The 21,120-nt window shown below is 43.5% G+C and overlaps 2 protein-coding genes across 5 annotated transcripts in view; both read left to right on the top strand.

Moving 5' to 3' along the window:
• The window catches only part of ACSL6 (acyl-CoA synthetase long chain family member 6), a 52,212-nt gene extending 40,465 nt beyond the window's left edge, over positions 1–11,747 (top strand). For all 4 annotated transcript variants that reach the window (XM_050311851.1, XM_050311850.1, XM_050311848.1 and 1 more), the window contains exons 14-21: positions 850–945; positions 1,726–1,798; positions 2,202–2,290; positions 2,839–2,955; positions 3,212–3,355; positions 4,133–4,234; positions 5,050–5,121; positions 7,139–11,747. In XM_050311851.1, coding sequence (XP_050167808.1) covers positions 850–945; positions 1,726–1,798; positions 2,202–2,290; positions 2,839–2,955; positions 3,212–3,355; positions 4,133–4,234; positions 5,050–5,121; positions 7,139–7,279 — 834 coding nt within the window. In that variant the 3' untranslated portion in view covers positions 7,280–11,747. The remainder of the gene's footprint in view (positions 1–849; positions 946–1,725; positions 1,799–2,201; positions 2,291–2,838; positions 2,956–3,211; positions 3,356–4,132; positions 4,235–5,049; positions 5,122–7,138) is intronic.
• A 604-nt stretch (positions 11,748–12,351) lies between these two features.
• MEIKIN (meiotic kinetochore factor) lies at positions 12,352–21,047 on the top strand. Its single transcript, XM_050312118.1, has 13 exons — positions 12,352–12,508; positions 13,277–13,364; positions 13,587–13,665; positions 14,164–14,224; positions 14,645–14,785; positions 15,211–15,330; positions 15,585–15,624; positions 16,332–16,393; positions 17,159–17,253; positions 17,590–17,769; positions 18,113–18,193; positions 19,132–19,255; positions 20,807–21,047. The coding sequence occupies exons 1-13, from the start codon at positions 12,352–12,354 to the stop codon at positions 20,851–20,853; spliced, it is 1,275 nt and encodes a 424-aa protein (XP_050168075.1). The 3' UTR covers positions 20,854–21,047.
• Positions 21,048–21,120: the final 73 nt, after the last annotated feature.

The following is a 21,120-nucleotide window of genomic DNA, read 5'->3' as shown; positions in this document are numbered from 1 at the left end:
ACAGTTTGTTGTTCCATGAAGTTTTCCCACGTTCGTTTTTATTTATGTTTTCATTTTTAAACAAACACCACACATAATGTCAAAATTTCTTATCTAGAGGCATGCCACTTTATTTTTAACTAAAGAAACTGCCTGTACTTGTGGTCTGTGGATTAGCTGTCCTCAGTGTGCAAAGATGGCAGAGTTCACCCAGCCAGGAGCAAGCCAGGCTGCATATTGATGTAGGGGCTGGCGAGACGGGCAGACTCAGTCAGCAGTTGTTTGCTTTTGTGCTGGGTTTTCTTTTTCACTTTCAGAACAAGGAAAAGGAAATGAAGGGGGAGGAGAAAGAAGTAAAATGGGACACAGGAATTGATGTAATACCCTCCAGAAATATTTGAAGGTCATCTGCCTTTAAAAAGGGACAGCATTACTTTAGAGGCAATTCATTAAAGCCAGCGAGGTGTAAATAAGCAAAGAAAACTGGATGGGGGAAGAGTCTGCTTTTTCCCAGCAGATCCCAGAGCCAGGGCTCAGCCTGCCCGGGCACAGCAGCCATGGGAGCTGAGGCTGCGCAGCTCGTCCTGCCAGGGGTGTGGGGACTCCTTCCTCTGTGCACTGAATGGGGGTTTATCCCTAAGGAAAGCTTCAGAGCCAGTCTGTATTTCCACATCACAGAATCATAGAATCACAGAACGGTTTGGATGGAAGAGGCCTTGAAGATGATCTCATTCCACCCCCTGATGGGCAAGGGAACCTTCCACATCTGTCCTAGAGAGAGCCCTTTGTGCAAGCTGTGTGTAAGCAATGCTCTTGCTGCTGCTTTTGCCATCTGTGGTAGCTCCTGATGCTTTCCTTTGCTCCCAACAGGCGAGTCTGGGGGGCTGTGTCCGCATGATAGTGACAGGAGCTGCCCCTGCCTCTCCGACTGTCCTGGGCTTCCTCCGCGCCGCCCTCGGATGCCAGGTGGGCTCGTGCGGCTCTCCGGGGCTGTTCATCCACTGCTGATGAGAACACATGGGATTTGAGAAGGGAGAGGTTAGACCCCCAGAACTGCAGCTGGGGCACTCCACCAGGATGGGCCCAACAGCTGCACCAGGGCTTGGGCGGCCACAGAGCCCTCAGTGGGGCTGCGCTGGGAGCAGCAGGCAAGAGCTGCTTTCGCTGTGGGCATCTCCCAGAGAAACCCCAGAGGCTCATCCCACCTGCCTCTCAGTGCTGAATTATGTGCAATTAAATGTGTCTGTGCTGGGGAACTTCATTACACGAGTTTTATTCTCTATGTAAATGGAGAGATAATCTTCAGACATCAGCCTAACCCACTTAAGATGTCCCACTGCATTATTTCTCTGTGATTAGGAAGCCCAGAGCAACTAAAAGATCTCATTCAAGAGCCTAAAGTTAGGCAGGAAAAAACCTGAAAAGGTGTATTTTCAAAATGTCCCACAAAAATACCTTTTTTCCCCACTAATAAATTCCTCTCACAGAGCAGCACATTTCCTTACTCAAAGGCTAAGTGTTTACCTGGTCTTCTCAGTGTTTTCAGCTCTACAGAGCCACGGTCATTTCTAGTCATGGAAATGAAATGTTGTACACAGCAGGAGCCAGGGACAGTGTCCCTGTGGTCAGTGTGCACCCGTGCATTGCAGCTGCAGGATCAGCTCCCAGGGCTGTGCAACACAAGGCAGTGTTGGCATTTCAGTGGAATCTTCTGTGCTCTTCTAAAGATACCCATCTCTTTGTCAGGTTTATGAAGGCTATGGCCAAACAGAATGCACAGCTGGATGCACCTTTACAACTCCAGGTGACTGGACATCAGGTAATGATTCTCTTCCACCGTTTGCAGAGATAAAAGAAATGCACATTTCTTTAGAGGATTCTGGACTGGGACACCAAGGCCAGGTTGGACGGGGCTTGGAGAAAGCTGGGCTAGTGGAAGGTGTTCCTGCCCATGGCAGAGGGGCTGCAACAAGATGAGTTTTAAGGTCCCTTCCAACCCAAACCATTCTGTGCTATTTGAAAATAGGTTTTACATCTGAAGAGGAGGTTTGGGTATTTAGTCTTAATAGTGCAAAACCTTAATTGAGGAAATTATTTCTGCACACAGACACAGCTCTGCAAGAACACCCAGTGTATCTACAACTATGCAAGTAACTAATAATAAACTGCTAATTATTGCTTATAGGAGAGATGACAAGTGACTTGATAACTTTGATTTCCAGGTCATGTAGGAGCCCCTTTGCCCTGTAACTTAATCAAATTGAAGGATGTGGAAGAACTGAATTATTTTGCTTCCAAAGGAGAAGGAGAGGTAGCAAATCACATTTTTATATCAAATTCTCATTAGTTAACACTGTATGAAGTAGTTATGTAGTTATAGAAGTATTTTACCTTTGTAAGGTGCATGGTTGCTGATGTGTTACATATTGCAATCAGGAAAGGAAAAGGTCATTTAGCAACAGAACAGCAAAGCATTAATTAAAAAGGAGCTGTGGCAGTAGTTCCAGCCTGATTCCTTGAACAGCTAAGACTGAATTAATTAGTTCAGCTAAAAAGAGCTGAATTGCTATGATTTCTACATTGCTGTTATTTCTATACTGCACAAAAATTAAACTTATTGGAATAACCTTGTTATTTTTAACTGCAAATTGAATGCAAATCAACTTCAAGCAAATCAGTTCTGTAAACCCTACTTCATATTTCCTTTAGCTTGGAAAAAAATCCATTTTAATGGATAAACCTATTTTAATTTTGTGGAGCACAGTCATTAAAATATTTCAATATTTGTGAGTGACTGCTTAATTGGTATTTATAGCAGAGTAAGAAACTAATTTATCATCACCCCTGGCTGTTTTTCAGATCTGTGTGAAAGGACCCAATGTGTTCAAAGGTTACTTGAAAGATGAAGAGAAGACAGCTGAGGCGCTGGACCAGGAGGGCTGGCTTCACACAGGGGACATTGGGAAATGGTTACCTGTGCGTACCGGTCACACACTGACTTCTCATGGCCATTGTATTATCCCATGGAAACTGTCAAGGACTGAACTTACATTCCCAAGCAGATCTGTCTTTACAAAGCATTAAGTTTATGTTTGGCAGAGTAAGCTCGATATGTCAGTGAAGTATTTGAAAGCTCAACAGGCAGTGGAAAGCTCTCTTAAAGCCAGACTGCTTGCTGAGTCTCAATGGTTAAATAACTTCTCTGGGAATTCTCATTTCTTTCTCCTAACAGAATGGGACTCTGAAAATTATTGATCGGAAGAAGCACATATTTAAACTTGCTCAGGGAGAATATATTGCACCGGAGAAGATAGAGAACATCTACATCCGCAGCGACCCTGTGGCCCAGATCTACGTCCATGGAGACAGCCTGCAGGTAAAAAACAAGCTTTCAGAAGGCCTTACTTTTCTCTTTGTACACAGAAGACAGGGAGCTGGGCATGAACAAGGGGGAAGTGTGAGTGGATCACGCCGTAACGTGTCCATCCTGCTCTGGAGCTGGCTGCCAGCCAGGCGGGAGCTGCGCTGCCAGTGTGACCCTGAGCAGCTCGGAGCAGGCTGTGGCCAAAGATCAAGCCCTTAAACTGGCTTTGGTGTCACCCTTCGGGTCTCTCATGCTGTCCTTTGCACTGTGCCTGTGGTAAGCCAGGTGAAGGCAAAGCCACTGCTGCCTTCCCACCACTGCCTGCTCATTCTGACCAACCTTGTCTGTTTATTTGCACATTTATACACACATGTACAGCTCCTGAAACCATGCAGTTCATCCTCTGCATTCACTGCTCCCAAACATGAGCTTTCCCTTGGCATCAGAGCTTGCCTGGGACTTACAGGGCTGTGAACTGCAGGTGTGTAAATGGCAGGGGCTCTGTTCTGCTCTGGCTTGTGCTTCTGAAAAACAGGAGGTATTACTGTCCAAGCACAACACAAACCCAGCTGAGGGTGTTAAGATTGTTGCCAAATGCAGGAACAGTGACAAAGAACCCTTTAACTGAGAAAAGGCACAAACATCAAAATACACTCCACTATGGCACGTTAGCAAATTATTGACATAATTAAACACGAATGATAAACACACAGAAATTCACTGGACTTGTGTATTCATTTGAATGTGGTTCAGCTTTTGCCTGCAACTCTCCTTCTCCTCCACCTGCAGGCCTTCCTGGTGGGAATTGTGGTGCCTGATTCTGAAGTTATGCCAGGCTGGGCAAAGAAAAGAGGGTTTGATGGAACATATGCAGAACTCTGTAAAAATAAGGTTTGTACCTGCAGGGTGGACATTCCTTTCACTGCAGCATTATGTGTGCACCATACCCTGTCTGAGTAAGACCTGTCACTGTTTTTTTTCTTGGTGACCAGTGACAGGACCTGAGGGAGCAGCATGAAGCTGTGTTGGGGGAGGTTCAGGTTGGATATTAGGGAAAGGGTTGTCACCCAGGCAGTGGTTGGGCACTGAACAGGCTCCCCAGGACGTGGTCACAGCACCAAGGCTGCCAGAGCTCCAGAGGTGTTGTTTGGACAGTGCTCTCAGGCACATGGTGGGATTCCTGGGGCTGTCCTGTGCAGGGCTGGGAGTTGGACTCAGTGATCCTTGTGGGTCCCTCTCATCTCAGGCCACTGTAGGATTCATGTAAGATCCCAGCCTCATTTACACGTGTTCTGTAATCCTGAGTGACTGCATGGGATCACATCAGTAAACCCTGGCGCCACTGAACCATCCCACTGGTGTCTGTGGGCAGTGATTCTGCAGCACAGTTTGGCAGGTGGCTGAAGCACTAAATCAAACAGCTATGTCACATAGCTGGTTTGAAAGTAGAACTTGACTTTTCATACCAAGGAGACAGATCATATCACTACACAAAGTTATTTAATGTTTGTACACTTCTTTAATAGCTTATTTGTTAATTATGTATTAACTCTCAATAAGGCACTTGAACTTTACTCAGAAACATGTTTTTTGATGAGTCATAGAATCAACAATGAATGAACAATGAGCAATAGAATGAACAATGAGCAATAATTGCATGCAAGGCTGACTCTGATAGTTCATGAGGAATTTGTGTTTTAACCCAGGAACTGAAGCAAGCAATAATGGAAGACATGGTACGGTTGGGGAAGGAGAGTGGGCTCCACTCCTTTGAGCAGGTAAAATGAAACAATTAACACATCATTCAGTGTGGTCAGACAGGCAATTTGTTTGTATGGAAGGGGAATTTGTCAGCATTTATTACGTTACTACAAAGCCTTTTTGCAGCTGCACATGATGTTTTTGGAAAGAGTTTTATTGCTGGCAAGTTACATTTGTTCCTTTGAAAAAATGTATATGCTGTGAGTCTGCATCCCAGGCGTGCTTGAAATTTGAATTAAAGTTCTGGACAAAAGTTTTGGGTGCAGAGGTCAAAATCTAAGTCAGGGACATGGATAATCTCCAGACTGACAACCAGAGGTCAAGATAAACATCTGTAGGAGTCTGACTCTTCTGCCACTGAAAGCTCTGTTAGAAACTGGGTCACTAATTACCGGTCTTATACATGACCTCAGAATGCTTCTGGTTTCTTTGTCTTCAGTCTGGGCACTAATTCTTTCCTGGTGCTTGTGGAAATACTTCTGCAACAGAGCTACAAACACCTCAGGAGAGATCTGAAATCAACCATGGATTACATAGCATTAAAACCACAGCAAAATTATCCACCCCATTTTAAAATGTCAAATGCTTATTTCTGTTAAAATAATGAACGTCTTAATTGTTACATATAATTAGCAAGGGCCCTTTTTCTTTTGTTCACACTGTTCCTGGGTGATAATTCTAATGAGTAATTCACCATATTGGAGTGGAGCAGAAGGATCGTTAAACATAACCCTGTTGTTCTTCATTTCTCAGTTACCTGTTCAAATGAAATGATAGCAAAAAGAAATTAATTAAAAAAATTCTATATAGAGCACAGTTTGTAATGCACATAATTGTCTGTGCTAATAGGTCTGGTTTGCCTTTGCCATGGTTTTCACAGTATGAAATATTCTCAAGTAATCAATTCTACCAGCAGTTTGCAGTTAATAAAATATGAAGTAGTAGGAAAGCCTTGCCATCTTTCTAAAAACTAGAATAAAATAATAATAGATTAGAATAAAAAATACATGTTTTAATTGTCAAAACTAAACGGCTTCATAACTTGATCTCTCTTGCAGTGTGTAATCTTAAAATCAAATTTTGAGCCAGATATTGTAGCTAATGTTCCGGTGGGATGGGATCCCCTGCTTATGTGGGATGCTCTTTATCATCCCTGTCCTCATCTGCACTTGGATCTCTGTCTTGGAAATGACAGCTCTGGCTTCTAAAACCATCAGCTTCCAGGCTCTGAAAGCTGGTGCAGCAAGTGGGGGGAGCACTAATAGCATGAATTCTGATTTTATGAAGGATGTCACAGGGGGAGGAACAGGAATAGAAAATGGATTTGCAGCCTACATTCCTGCAACTCCCAGCCAAGCAAACGGCAAGGCAGCCTGACTTGGGGAATCACGAAAGCAGCAGATGGCTGGGGAGTTTTGTCTTAAATCAGTGGACTATGACCAGTCAGGCAGCAGTTGTCTGCTTTCTCCCACACCAGCAGGGGAAGGACAGGCTGGCTCCCATCTGTGCTGCCAGGCTCCTGCTGTGCTGGGAGCCACTGCCTCCAACAAGGGCAGCCCTGTGCAGTGCCGTTTGCACAGGCTGGGGGATTTCATATGGCTGTAATTAGCTAAAATCCTCTCTGAACATCATGTACACACTTTGTGCCTGCAGAGCTTCATGATAATTTTGCAAGACTGAATCAGTGCTTACTTCTGCAGTGGGGTTGAGGTGATGTTCCCTGGCACAGCTCCCTGTCCTTGCCCTCTCCCCCATCGCCCTTCAGCCGTGTGACACTGCAGGGACGACCTCACATATGGTGACACTGTCCCTCCTGTGCTGCCTCGCTGTGCTCTGGCCTTGGTTTCATACAGAAAAGAGGTTCATGTGCCCATTTTCTTGGAGGGCTCCCTTCTGTGGGCAGGCGAGGGAAATGCTGGGGAGGAGTGCCCTGGGCTGCGGGCACCGCCGGAGGCAAGCACAGCATAAAAAGTGACCCTTATTGAGTGTGATGCCTGTAGCCTTCACTATAAACATGTCCCCTTTTTGTTTTAGGTCAAAGCCATTTACATTCACTCCGATATGTTCTCGGTGCAGAACGGTTTGTTGACACCGACGTTAAAGGCTAAGAGACCAGAACTGAGAGATTACTTCAAAAAGCAAATAGAAGAGCTGTATTCAAGCATCTCCATCTGAAATCACGGGAAGAATCTCCTGAGTAATGGACTTCATAGCAATATTAGAATAATACTCAAAAAGTACAGAGCCAGAACGACACTGCTGAAATGGATAAGCACCTGAATCTTATATTTGAGCCTTTCATTGTTCTAGGATTTTCCCACTAACCATATTTTTCCTTCTTTTTTCCATCAGGTGTGATACAATTTCTTTTTTACTCTATGCACAGGGTACTACTAAGAATCATGCTGAATTGCCACAAAATATACAGACATTTCAATCTATGACTAAATTATGGAAACTTATTAATAACTACAAGCATTTCTAATTAAAATAGGGAAAATTTCAGGTATGTCTGTTAATATTTGATTGTATATAACCTAACACATTAAGAACTAAAATTATGGATAATTCAATAATGTGGTCTACCTCAAACAATCAGTGATTGATGGTGAAAGTGAAAATCTATTTTCTCTGATTTGGAACTTCAAGCTGGATATCGGATTATATATGAAGTGATAGTTTTTATATTTTCCAGGACATAAATGACATTGATTTGATTTAATCATTAATGACCTAACTAACAACCAGAATAGAAATAGGAAGGAATCTCCTGCTATCTGAACTTAATAGACCTTTTAGTGTATTCCACCTAACGGATAAATGTTACCTTGCACTTGCAAGAACAGGGTAGGCAGCGATAGGATAGAGTTCCCTCTATTTCCTTTTCATCCCAACGCAGTTTATCCATGGCATGCTGATCCTGCAGCCCAGTGCACTCATGGACATCTGAACTGCTCAAACTGAGAAGGTTGCAAAAGCATTGCTGGCTCTGAGGCGGCTCTTGGTGGGAGTTCAGGATAATCCACCTGCTCCCAGTCCCTAACTGGTTACTCTACACGCTGCTAACTCTGCGTAGTCCAGCTGGACTCACTCCCCTTCAGAAACAGCGCCGGAGAAACAGAGCACAAGGAATGAGCTGGGATTGTGGATGGGGCTTAGCAAGAGGAAGGGGTTTGGGAAGAGGCCAGCCTGAGGCACAGCACTGCGGGGCATCCTTTGTGTGGCCACGGTAGGGAAGGAACCCTGCTCCCAAGGGCCCATGGCATGCTGAGAGGCTGTGCTAGCCACCCCTGTGCCAGGTGTCACGGGATGGCAGAACGCTGGATGTGGGGGCAGAAAGGCCTGCTGAGAAAACAGCTCCATGTCCAGACGTCTGGGAGCATCAAGTCACGCTGGCATCACTTCCAGTGGCCTCTCTGGAATAAACAGGAAGTTGTCTGGATGAAACCTTAGATTTCTGTGGTCATCAGAAAGGAGAAAAGTCTCACAAGGAACAGGAACAGACTCTAGAGCTCTCTCCTGATACAAAGCACGGTACAAAACAATGAGAAAACTGTCATGTCAAGTCGCTTGAATACGTGGACTGTCGATGGCTTCTTTCTGCTAAACTGGATCCTAAATATCTGTGTGTATTGTACTAGCTGCTCTTTGTTGCACCAGTGCATACTAGCATGGAGCTGTGCCTGCTAGACCTTTGCTAGGACAGTGAAAGCACACTTATTTTTTTCTCTTAAACTGGAATCCGCTGTAGACTTTTAAAGCTAAAAGTTAAAATTTTTAATCTAAACGGTCTCTTACTTTCCCTCTGGAATTCCGTTGCATGCTTCCAAATGAAATAAACCGAATGAACGGGTTAGTGTCACACGAAGACTGATTTATTGAAGTGATTTCAGAATAAAACGATACAAAGGAAACCGCATCAGTAACATGATGACTCATACGGAATGTGGCGATTTGATTTATCAAACGTGCGTTTGTCTGAATCCCTCTTTGCGCCCGATTCCTCATTTGATTCCAGTTCAGTGATTCACATCAGTTCAAAGCAACTGCGAAATATCTGAGATCTGCTGGGATCACACATTCATTTTTCACCAGGGTACACAGCAGCAGCATCCCTGGGGAGTTTGTGCACCACGTCTGCAGAGCGCGGGAATTACTGTGTCAAATGCGGCTCTTTAGGTCAGAAAGGGTTCTTATCTCGGCACAGTCTGGTTCATCTCCTTTTTGGACCAGCCAAAAGACAGTCATTACATGCATAAAGCTCCAGAGCAATGGAGAATTAGATTCAGTACAATTTCCTGTCTGTTTTAATGCAACAGGGTTTTAAAGTAAAAAACCCCAAAGCCTAGTCATCCCTATAAGCAGAGAAAAGCTGTTTTTTCACTGACCTTTTTCTACCGTTTGAGTTTAATTTACTTTTTTCCTAAGGTGGTTGCAGGCTTTCCGTGACAACTAAACTCTGTGTAAGTATAAAAGATCTCACTATGAGTTTATTTACAGCTTAAATGGCTGTTGTTTTTACATAAATAATGCTGAATAATAGATCTGTATTCTTCTTTTGGTATTTCATGCAAAATGTCAGATGCACTAGAGCCAGAGATGAACACCAAAAGAATAAGAAAGGAAAAATACAGACTTGGCCACTCGAGGATGGTGCAAAATCTGGGAGAAATTGTGTTGTCACACCAAAAGTGTGAATACTTTCAGAACTTGTGAAAAGTTACATAAATAAACTAAAAGCTCTCTTTTATACTTTCTGGTGTAATCAGATTTTCCTCTGCAGGTCGCTCTCTCTTGCCATAATCATAACGATGCTGTAAGAGATTAACACTTGAAAAGCAGACAGTGTAAGGCATGAGCTCAGCCCAATCTTGCTTCTCTTCAAATTCCAGGAATATTTATTTTGTACTGAGCTTTCTTAAACTGAAACACTTCTTGTGACCACCAAGGAAAAATCCCCAGGGCTGTCCAATAAGCAGTTGTTCAGTTTTTGGGGTTTTTCCCCCTCGAGATAACTAGTTATAAAATTAGTTTCTATTATTCATCTTATTTAAAGAGTGGAGACTCTTTTTGCAGAGTACTGTGTTCTTAGACGTTGTGAGGCATGGGAGGTTCTTCCTGAGCCTGGTGCTGTGCCTCTGGAACCACTGCAAGACTCTCAGATATAAAAACTGGAATAAAAAACCTTTTCCAGGAAGAGAACCTCGCTTAGTTCTGTATTTTGTGTGTTCTTAGCTCAGTGTATTGCACCAGGCGTGAGCAGAAACCAGAGCAGGGTCCTGACCCCACGTGGGCGGGAAGCACATGGAATAATCTGTCCTGAAGGGCACATTTGCCGTTGGACATGCTTGACGCACACCAGGTGAGAGAGAGAGGGGGAGTTTTTATTGACCAAGTACTACTTTGCAGTCTGCCCTCACTGTCAGTATCTATCAGCATCAGTCCAGTCTCGTTTCTGCCATGAATACGAAATCCTCGCATATAACAAAATAATCTGACTTAATCTTCTGGAATTAAAAAATTAACTTAGATATTTTTTTTTAATTTTACGTGTGTTAAAAGCACAAACTGCTGATCTATATGTAAATAAATGCTACAAGATGAATGTAAACTGGGAAAGAATATACTATTTTTGCATGGTAATAGGTTACTTAAAGACCTCTTGATGCCTTACAGAGAACTGGGAAAAGCATTTTATTTAGAGGCAATTCTATCGGCGTATTTTTTGTATTTTAGCTCACTTTGGTTTTCTCTGGAGGAAGAAAATCAGAATTAGATCTTTGTTTCTTCTTGGAATTAACTTTCTTCAGCATTTTGCACATGTGGTGGTCTCTACATCACCTTTGCTCCTGTGAAATGGGGAAGCTTTTCAGAGAAGAGACCTGGATGCTTGTAGTCCAGGAAGGAAAAAGCTTTAGATCCCTGGAATTGTTCCAAAATAAAATGTTTTCTGAGGCATCTGGAGCCCCTTTAAGCCCTTCATTTCAGCTTTTTGTTATGTATTTTAGCAAAGTAAAAGCAGTGAACAAATGAGGTATTTTGGTGAGTGTTGCTTATTCTATTTTCAAATGAAAGTGAAGGGGGTTAAAATATAACGTATACATTTGTGTAAAAAAAAATTAACTGTAATTAAAGGTTTTTCACCTTTGGTATATTAGCATGTATATCAAAGAGTCATCTATGGAAACTTTTGTAAAGAACTAACTTCTCACCTTTCTCAAAAGTGCTCATGAGATTTTCTTGTGGACTGACATACAATAAAAGCTCTTTTTTAAAATCTGTTGTTCCTCCAGCTACGCTCTGTCCTCACCATCGTTATGAAGTTTGTTCAGAACGCGTGCCTAGACTAAACGTGTTGTAAAAACAATAAATTATGTAAAATAAAATAACAACCAAAGGAATATTGGAACATGAGATTGATTTTAGCAATCTCCTACAAAAAAAAAAAAATTGTTGCAAATCTCTCTGAAGATGCTGAAGTCTTTCTGTAATGGTTTCATTTTTTTTTTTTTTAATAATTTTAAATCAGGAATAACATAACTAAATGTATATGCTTGTTTAATATGAATTGACAATTGGGAATGCATAGTATTTTTTCAGACTATGTGTCTAAACCAATAAAGTTTCAAAGCATTTGGGCTCTCCTCCGGTTCTTGCGTGACTTGCATGTCCTTCCACCTGGAAACCCAGGGATGCCTGGAAGTGTCGGAGGCCAGGCTGGACAGGCCTTGGAACATGTGGGATAATAGGGGATGGAAATGGATGGGCTTTACAAAGGTCCCCTCCAACCCAACCCGGACTGTGGTTCTGTGAGCTTGCTTCGTTACATGAGGAATCTGAGCTATCAGATGAAGAATCTGAGCTATCAGATCCCTCACGGCTGGAACAGGGGAGTGATCAGTGAAGGGGGTACCACGCACGATTTATTCACTCCGCTTTCATACACGGTATTCTTTACTCGGAGGGTGGGCGGGCCGTGGCACAGGATGCGCAGAGCGGCTGTGGCTGCCCCAGCCCGGGCAGTGTCCCGGGCCGGTCCAGGCCGGGCTCGCACCGGGAGCGCTCCCGGCCCTCAGGGCAGGCGGGGGGGCCGCCCCGCGCATGCGGGCGGGGCCGCGGGGCGGGCTGGGCTGAGGGGCCGCGGGGCTGGGCCCTTCGCTCGTGTGGCAGCCTGCTGTGCCTGGGCCAGGCCCGGTGTGCCCGCCCGGTGTGCCCGCCCGGGGCCAGCGCCGCTGCTCCCGCCGCCCATGGAGCGGGACCGCGGCCCCCGCGCCGCGAAGGCGCCGCGCAAGAAGCGCCGGGAGTCGCCGCTGCCGGGCCTGGCCGCGCTGCCGGGCCGGCGGGCCGTGCCGCCCCAGCCGTGCCGCCGCAGCCTGTTCGGCAGCGCGGGGCCCGAGCCCCGCGGTGAGCGCTGCCCGGGGCCGGGGCCGGAGCCGGGGCCGGGCCGGGGCCGGGCCGGGCCGGGGCCGGGGCCAGCCGGGGCCGGGGCCGGGGCCGGGGGGATCCTGCGCTGTGCCCGGTGTCGGGGCCGCGGGAGGGGCTTTATCAACGCCGGGGCCTCGCACTGCGCCCGGCGGGGCTGCGGGAGGACGGGAGGTGGTTTGTTGTGGTCCGTGTCCCTCACGGCTCGGGGAGGGCAGGCAGCTGTTCTGGCAGCAGGAGTGTTTCCTCTGGTCTGGCTGCTAGTTAGTCATAAAAAGAGATTTTCCCGTTGTGAAGTGGCCTCCCCGCCGTCCGATGGGAGAACATCGCGAGGTGGAAGGGGCCCTGTAGAAAGGGCCAGACAAAAGCCTTGCTCCCCTTGGGAGTATTCTTTAAAAACGGCTCAGTTGTTGCTCAGGAGCTGCCCCGTTGAATGCAGTCTTAACCAAGTTAAGAACTGCAGACCTTTAAGAAACCAAATGCAGTGTGAGGGGAAGGGATGGGATTCAAGGCTGACAGAGTAGCTAAAGTAAGTGGGGAAGACCAGCATGGGATGTGTTGATCCCATCCTGGGCTTGGTAATTTAAAGGTGAGGCTTTCTTGTTAACAACATTTGTTTGTGATAATACGGTCAAAAAGGTGTTAGGGGCATGGAGAGGGGAAATAGCTAAAGGTGCCCTATGAGAAATAGTAATCTAAGTTCTAATACTGAAATTATCATTACTGAAGTAAATACTTATTTTTCTCTAGGCCTGAAGAAAAAGGTCAGTGGGAAAGCCCTACCAAAAATTAAAGAAAATGTTGAACTCACTGATGAGAGCCCTTCACGCAACCAAAGGTCTGTTAGAACTCATTCAGACACACCATTATTAACATTAGCTAATTGTTTTTATTGTTTTGCTTTGTGAGGTGGCTCTTGGAGCTACGCAGTCTGAATTATCAGTACACTGATGTTTGCCAGACTATTTATTGGCATCCCATAAAGATACTTTGTAGTCCTTGCCTTCTCTTAAGACAGTGTAGCTCTGTGGTTGAACTTAGTTCTGTTTATCAACTGCAGCAATCAAGTGACTGTCAGAGAAACAAGAGATTTGGAAAAAGAAGAAGAGGAATCAGAAGAAAGCAGTGTATCACTGAGGGTGAGAATGGTGTCTTGCTTTTTATCTGCTAGTAATTGTCTGGAGGATAAATCAAATGTGACATGGTAAATTGTTTTTATAATCAGGAGAACACACTCGTTTTTCAGGCTGAACTTAGAATCTACTGCCTACACATCATAGTTTATATTTAGAGAAATGGTTTAGGATTCTGAGAGTAAGAATTGGGTCTCTAAAAGAAACTTCAAAAGGCAGTGAAATTCATTACTCCATTGCTGTTGTGCATGACCTCACTGGCATCTCATCGAGGAAAGACTGATTGTAGGACCAAAGGATGACTTTTAGAACTAGAAGTCAGATTGCAGATTTGTTAATGATGCAAGAAAAAACGTGGCACAAATTACTGTGAATAGCAAGTTTAAGTGGTGAAGTGCCAGACAATGAGTTTCTAAGCATCTGCTAGTGTAGATGACGTTTAATTGCATTTCTTTGTCTCCATCCAGTTTTCTCAAGTTGTTTGTATTGGTCCTTTAATTTTAGAAATCCTCAATGATCAACATCGAAAGTAAAGAAAATTTGCAAAATGCTGAAATGAATTCAAGTGAGTATAATGGCAACACATGATGTTATTAAATATACTTTTATCTCTGTATTTTATATCTATGTAAGAACGAGTTGTGGACATGAGTTCTTCAGTTTACTCAAACCTGCATTTTTAAAAGCTTGTGATGAAATAGTTTGTCCTGAAAACAAACCTGTTGAAGAATTACCCTATCAGAGGCTGAGCTCTTCAGGTGTGTCTTGTGAGCCTTGGGCAAGGAAAGTGTCCTCTCTTAGCTTATGGTGATGTAAATTTGGCTTCAGGATGCCCTTTGCTTATTGAATTGCATTATGACTCAGTATAAAGTACTGACTTTACAATATTTAGCTCATCACAGGAATGAAACTTAAATAAGGAAATCCTGATGGTTTCTACAAGATGATACTTTTCTTTAGCCACCTTTTTTGTCTCTTTCTGTAGGTACAGAAATGACTCTTCCCACAGGTGTTTCAACCTTTCTCATTGAGTGTTTAGATGTCGATTCAACTGCAGATTCTAACAATACTAGTGGCAGCCTGCAGAGTTACTCATCCCCTGAAACATTCAGAGATGATGATTCAGGTGAGACTTTGGGGGTTTTTTGAGCTTTATTTGATGTAGAAAATGTGGGGAGACTGTTGACAATAGAAAGACTGGTGGCCTCTCTGGGTGTGCCCCACCAGGTCACAGCTTTGCTTTAAGCCAGCCTGTCCTTAACGTGGAATCTGTGTATCTGGTCCTCCAGTCCAGATGAATCAGGTCCAGGTGTAATTTGCATCACACTTTAAGCTTGAAGTATTCAGAGTTGACACAAGCTGTTTATTGGGGATGTCCCACCACAGTGCTTTGAGTCAAATTCCTTCCAAACTTTTCTGCAGCTGTTTGAGCCAAGACAATGCTTTCATTTAGTTCCTGTCCTGCAAATGTGATTGCTTCAGTTTGTCACAGATTTAGTCACTGGATGAATTTCAGCATAAGAAGCCTGCACTTATATCTTTTATATGCAGAAAGAAGTAATTTTTACTCTGTGGACCTTGGCAAGTACAAGAACTCTACTCTACTGGACTCCAGCAAAGCAGTGACCATTGATAAGATAGCACAGCTCTCAAATCTTTCAGCAATATTAGGTAAATCTTTTCTACAATTGTTCAGGATACATACATAAATTTCCTTCTGGTGCAAGAAACTGACATAAAGTATATAATGATCATTTTATGTAAGGCCTGTCTGCATAATGGGGAGCAGCTCCCTGCTACTGATCTGTGTTTGCTGTGTGTGCTTTAGAAATTAGTTTGCACTAAAACATTGTCAGGTCTAAGCTGTCTTAGCCTTTTTGTTTAAAGTGTAGCTTTTATGTTGTTTTTTTTTTTCTTTTTCTTAGAACCTGTACTAAAGGATTTTCAAGACCAGGGCATTAGAAGGTAATCTGCACAGCAGACTCTCTGATGCACTTAAATGTTCAGGCTTTTCTCTTTTGACTGATGCTTTAAAGAAAGGCCAATATGAATAAGCCTCTGCTCCTGCAAACCCCTCTGTGGAGTCTGAGCTACCTGTGTCCTCACTGACTTTGAAACTGGTGCATTAAGTCAGGGAAGACTTTGCCTTACAGACTTCTGGCTTGGCCTTGCAGCTCTAGGGAAGCTGATAGAGGAACTCAGTGAAGGATTTTATGGAGGAGGAAGGTGACGTTTATTTACAAAACCCCCAAATAAGTTGCTTTTATCCAGTTGCACTAATCCTGTCCGATTCAGTCAGTCACAGGCAGCAAGAGGTGTGTGCCCAGCTGTCTGGCCAGGCTTGCTGTGCAGCACAGACTATGAGGGGTACCTGTTGTCAAGTCCTTCTTAAGTCTCTGGCATTCTGTGCTTCCCCAGGAAAAAATCAGGTTTGGGGGCAGATCTCTTATGTTCTTAAGGAATTGCAGGTATCCTCAGCATAAGCTGTGAGTTGATGATAAACTATCAGATAACTGTAAGGTGTGATGAAGCAACTCCGTAACAATATTTTTTAAAATAAGCTTTATCCCTTTTCACTCAGCCTGTATTTTCCTAGGATTTCTTTATTTGTAGGGTTTTTAAAATATTAACATTCATTCAGAATAGTTGTTCACTTTTTTTTCCTCTCCTAGAAAGAGACCATCAAATTGCAATTACAGTTCTTCAGCATTAGGCATTTCAGCTACTCTGTCAGGTAAAATATGACCAGAAGCAGTTGTACTAGCTGTGAGAACAGAATATGCTACCCAAACTTAAATGATGGCACAGTTTCTAAACCAGGCTTCTCCTGGATCATTTGTCCTCCAGCACAGGCTAAGCTCAATTGTGTCTAGAAGGAAAAGTGTATATTGAGAAAATCTTCCCTATAAATAAAACTTGTTTCTAATTTACATGTTAGGAGAAAAAAAACAACCAACCAACCAAAGTCTCAAACCCTGCATTCTTCCATTTAATGGCCCATGATGCTCAATGAAAATTGACATTTCTTACTCAACTTACCCAGGAACAGAACTGTTTGTGTCATGGCCTTTACTTATGTCATGCCAGCTTCACGAGTCCCAGTGAGTCCCTGGTGGAGCTCAGTTCTGACCTGTGCCTGATGCAGTTCTGTGGCCCAGGTGCCTGCTTAATCTGAACGGTAACAGCAGCAGAAGTTGCCACTGGCAAAGAGTGCTGTGGTTGTGCAGGTGTCTGCTCCCACAGTGTGTGTGTCCAGCAGTGAACAGCCAGGGGAAGATAAGGTTAATAAGCAACCTTGTTTCCTTAAGGAACGGGAGAGCAGTAAAGCAGTCCTGCTGGTGGGCAGAGGGAGAGGAGGACTGTATTGAAGGGAGTAGCTGTGTTTACATGGGTGGCTTTGGAATTATTCCTCTGTGAAAACCATCCTGTAAGACGTGGGGTGGAGAGTAGCTCTGGTCTTTGTCTCAAAGTTAATTAATTTGTTGGAAATTTGTCACAGGAAAAAAGCTCTATAAAATTACAGCTGCAAGAGAGAGAACTCCAGACCTAGAAAGTGGTATGCGCTGTGCTTCACCCTTAGGACCGGACAGCAAGGTGAAAGATCCTTAATAAATCAGCAAGCTTGTGACACAAATGACTTGCTCCTGCCTTCAGTGGGTGGAAAACTCCACCTAGAGGAGGAGTAGTTGGTGCTGCACTTGTGGCAGGGGTGCCTGCAGCCAGGGCAGAGAGTGAGGACGTAGCTTGCCTCTCCCTCTCGGTAGAGTAACAGTCATGGAAGCCCCGAGCTCAGTGTTCCTCAGACTGGCTTTGCCAGTGCTACTGAGTCAGTGTGTAGAGCTTGACTGTGACAGAGGGACTCTTTTTTAATGCTTGCCAGGCTACAGAGATTCCCTTTGTAATACCAGATGTGATTGTTTCCCTCTTTAGCCTGACAAGCAAACTGCTAAACCCAAAAGGCTGAAGCGTAAGAAAACAGAACACGCTTCTAATCTGGCAGGAGAAGGTTCATCATCCTTCAGGCAGCTTGATGCCCCAGGAAACACTTCAGCCAGATCAGGGGGGTTGCCTGAACAAGTTGTGCCAACCAAACCAACAGCTGCTGTGGTGGTGAGTATCCCCATTGTGTCCTGCTGATTAGCAGTGGCATGAAATGAGAAGTGAGAGTTTTGAATTCTGGCAAAAGTTACAATTAAATAGGAGAAGTGGCAGGAAGTGCCACGCCTGAAATGTCTGTGCTGCCGTAAACTAATTCTGTGTCTTAATTTTGGAAAGCATGAGACAAAAAAAAAAAAAAAGTGAATGACAGGAATTCAGTTCTTAAATCTGAAGAAGTATTAGTAATTCTAAATGGAGTTCTTATACTATTGTGCACTAAGGGGGCATTGTAGGAGTAATAATAAACAGCATAGAATTTGAATCTGATACTGAGTTCTTCTCTGCTTTTGTTTAGCAAATTACTTCCACCATGCTGGTCGTTGAGGAAAATAAAGCCCTAAAAAGTCCTGGTAATGCTCAGCTTGCAAAGCTAGAGGTGAGTGTCTATCCAATGCTTTTTTTAATGATCCAAACCAAAGAAGTCATTCCTTGTGGCACAGTCCAGTTGTGGCTATACATGTTACTATGCAAATTGCACAACAAACTGTGATAAATTCTATTAGCTGGACAATTAGAAAACCCCAAGCAACCCAACCTAGGAATCTGGTTTGTATTTTTACAACGGCTTCTAATGTAAACCCAGAAGTAGTAGCCTTAGTTGCACAACCACTTCAATACAAATTTGGTATTTAAATGCCAGTTTGAATTCTGTGGCAGTGCAGGTAGTACAGTACTGCCCCTTGTCTCTGCCCACTTGAGTTAATGCATGCTAGGTTAACAAATAGAGAACATCAAGGTCTTGTTGCAGTCCTAAATAATTTTTCTGAAGCAATAGAACATCTTTTGCATAAACCAACAAGCATTAGCCAGTCTGAATTGTTGTCTGTTATTTAACTGGCAGTTATTCCTGTATATTTTGTATTTTGATGGAGCTGTAGCTCAGCTTGTCGCCAGTGTGCAAAGCCTCACCTGGGGAAAGCCTGTTCCTGAATACCACAGGTCCATATGTAAATTCAGAAGAAATTGTTCCTGCATCTCTGAGCTCAGAAAAAGAAATTATTCCTCAAAGTCCAGAAGAAAAGAATATTTTTAAGGTTCTAATTTTATTGCACTTTTTAAATCCAGCTTTAGCATTCTAGTATGTACTGTATATTTAAACCTTACAGTGTTAAAAGAGCTGAAGAGAATGTTTAAGCTTTGAAGCTTTCTCTCAGCCTTTAAAATAGCATATTAAGTGTACACAAGTAGCTCTAAATGTTTTCTAGTGGCACCCTTTGAAATCTGCATGTCATCTCTGATTTCCCTAGAAGAAAGCTGAAAGACTATTTCTTCAATGGGAATAGTTGTGTGAATGAAATGTCATTAATTTCTCAGCCTCTGTATGACACAGAAGAAATCTGCTCCATTGTTAGACTGTCACCACACCAGAGGCCTTCCAGGCTCCTGCGAGCTCCAGTTAAGAGGGAAGAGTTCTCCCTTCCCAAAGGAGTGCCTGAAGGTAAGAGAATGAAGATTTGGTTCACTGTGCAGATGGTAACTGGTTAGTTAAGTGGTTAAGGGTGGTTGTTTTCTTTTTGAAGTCTGAATATTTTGAAAAGTCACAAGGCTAAAAAGATGCAGAAAACTTCAAATTTCTGACTTAACAGTGTTCTTGTGCAACAGTACTTCACTAACACTGCATTAACACTTTCTCCTCCAGGGATCTTTAGGACAGGAATCGATACAGTCATAGGCTATATCCTAATCAAGGCCAGAAGGTGCTCTAGGTGACTCTGGGAATATCTGTGCCTCTTCAACTTACTCTTGAAGTGACTTGTTGCCCAGAGAAGCTGTAGCTGCCCTGCCCCTGGAAGTGTCCCAGGCCAGGTTGGAGGGGCTTGGAGCAGCCTGGGCTGGTGGAAGATGTCCCTGCCCGTGGCAGGGGTGGAATGGGATGCTCTTTAAGGTCCCTTCCAAGCCAAGCCATTCAATGGTTCTGTGATTCTAAACACAACTTCAGGTTTCCCTGCTGGTGTGGAGATTCCCTAGAAGAGTTACCTTCTTTAATAAATTATTATCCTGTCTTTATTTCTAGGGTAAGTCTGGCTTGAGCTTTCAGCCATTGGTGTGGTTTATATCACACTCAGTATTCCCCCCCCATCCTCAAAGTGGTTCAAGTTATCAGTTATGTTTTTCTTTAAAAATCACCAGTTTCCCTTAAGGTTTCTGTCCTTTTCTCCTGAAACCCTTAACACAGGGGAAGCTCCTTTCTTCACTTCCTAGATTTTTGTTAAACAAAACCGAGAACTGTGAACAGAACTGTCTCATCACTGCCACAGAGGTAAAACCCCCTGCCTTTCCCAACCTGGTGAAGTTTCTCGGTGTGCCACTGGATGGCACATGTCTTCCAAAGTTTAAAGTAGTTCTTCACAATGTCTGCAAGTTTTCTGCAAGCTGTGTGTCATTTAGTTCAATGCAGAGGTACTGCCTAAGTGTGACAGCTTTCAAAAATACAGAGATTTTCATTTGCAGTCTCTTAGCTCCAAATACTCTCCAACTTTATTACCAGTGGAGTTACATGCAGCATCTAGAATGCAGAGAAGTGCTTTTAAGTGTGTGTATGTATTAATTAATGAACTGAATTAATGAACTTCTGCACAGGTCAAAGAACTAGGATGTTAGGTCATGTGTCCTAGGAAAATTGTGGTAATACAGAGCACAGGTTGTACTTGGTAGTCACAAATAGGCAAGTGGTGGTGTCAGAACAAAAGTTTAGGTTTGTTCCTGCTTTTCTAGAGGATCCTGGGATCAGGTTTTATGCTGAATGTTTTATTCTCTGCACAAGGAGTTTTGAGATGATGCTGGTTTTCATTAGGAATGTACATGTACTCAAAATTACTGTTCTCTCCTCACTGGCAAATGACCTGCAAGATGCAGACTCCTCCAAACAAATGGTAGCATGGATATCTAGTGACCATCTCAGCAGCTGGTCAGATCAATGAGCTTTCTCTGACACTTGAGAATGTGCCACTTTACTGATGGTTATTTATCCCTTTTTTTTTTTCCCCAGATTCTATTACAAGCACCAAAAATTGGATCTGCTGTAAACAGAGATGAGGTTTCTGGGTCTCAGCAGGAGTCAACAGAAGAAATGACCATCTCGTTGCTGTGTCAGGGTGATGAAACAGAACTAACAAGTGGCTGTTGTTTTTCTTTTTGCACATACATTGTTTGAAATTTGGTATTATGTGTTCAGTAAGCTTGTAAGTACTTTACTCAAGTACTTAACATTAAATTGTTTTGTACAGCAACTAGATCCTGTTGTGGGCATCATTCTGCAAGGACTCCACAGAGATGATTCTTCAGTTTGTTTAGATTTTTGGA

Source organism: Myiozetetes cayanensis, unplaced genomic scaffold (assembly GCF_022539395.1).
Source record: "Myiozetetes cayanensis isolate MyiCay16 unplaced genomic scaffold, myiCay2020 scf17, whole genome shotgun sequence".
Lineage (NCBI taxonomy): Eukaryota > Metazoa > Chordata > Aves > Passeriformes > Tyrannidae > Myiozetetes > Myiozetetes cayanensis.
The sequence above is the reverse complement of the archived record's forward strand: the minus strand, read 5'-3'. Positions and strand labels throughout refer to the sequence as shown.

Coding starts and splice junctions, on each gene's coding strand:
- MEIKIN (XM_050312118.1), top strand. CDS start 12,352: ATGGAGCGGGACCGCGGCCCCCGCGCCGCGAAGGCGCCGCGCAAGAAG. Junction 17,770..18,112: donor AACCAACAGCTGCTGTGGTG/GTGAGTATCCCC, acceptor GCTTTTGTTTAG/CAAATTACTTCCACCATGCT. Junction 19,256..20,806: donor TCCCAAAGGAGTGCCTGAAG/GTAAGAGAATGA, acceptor TTTTTTCCCCAG/ATTCTATTACAAGCACCAAA.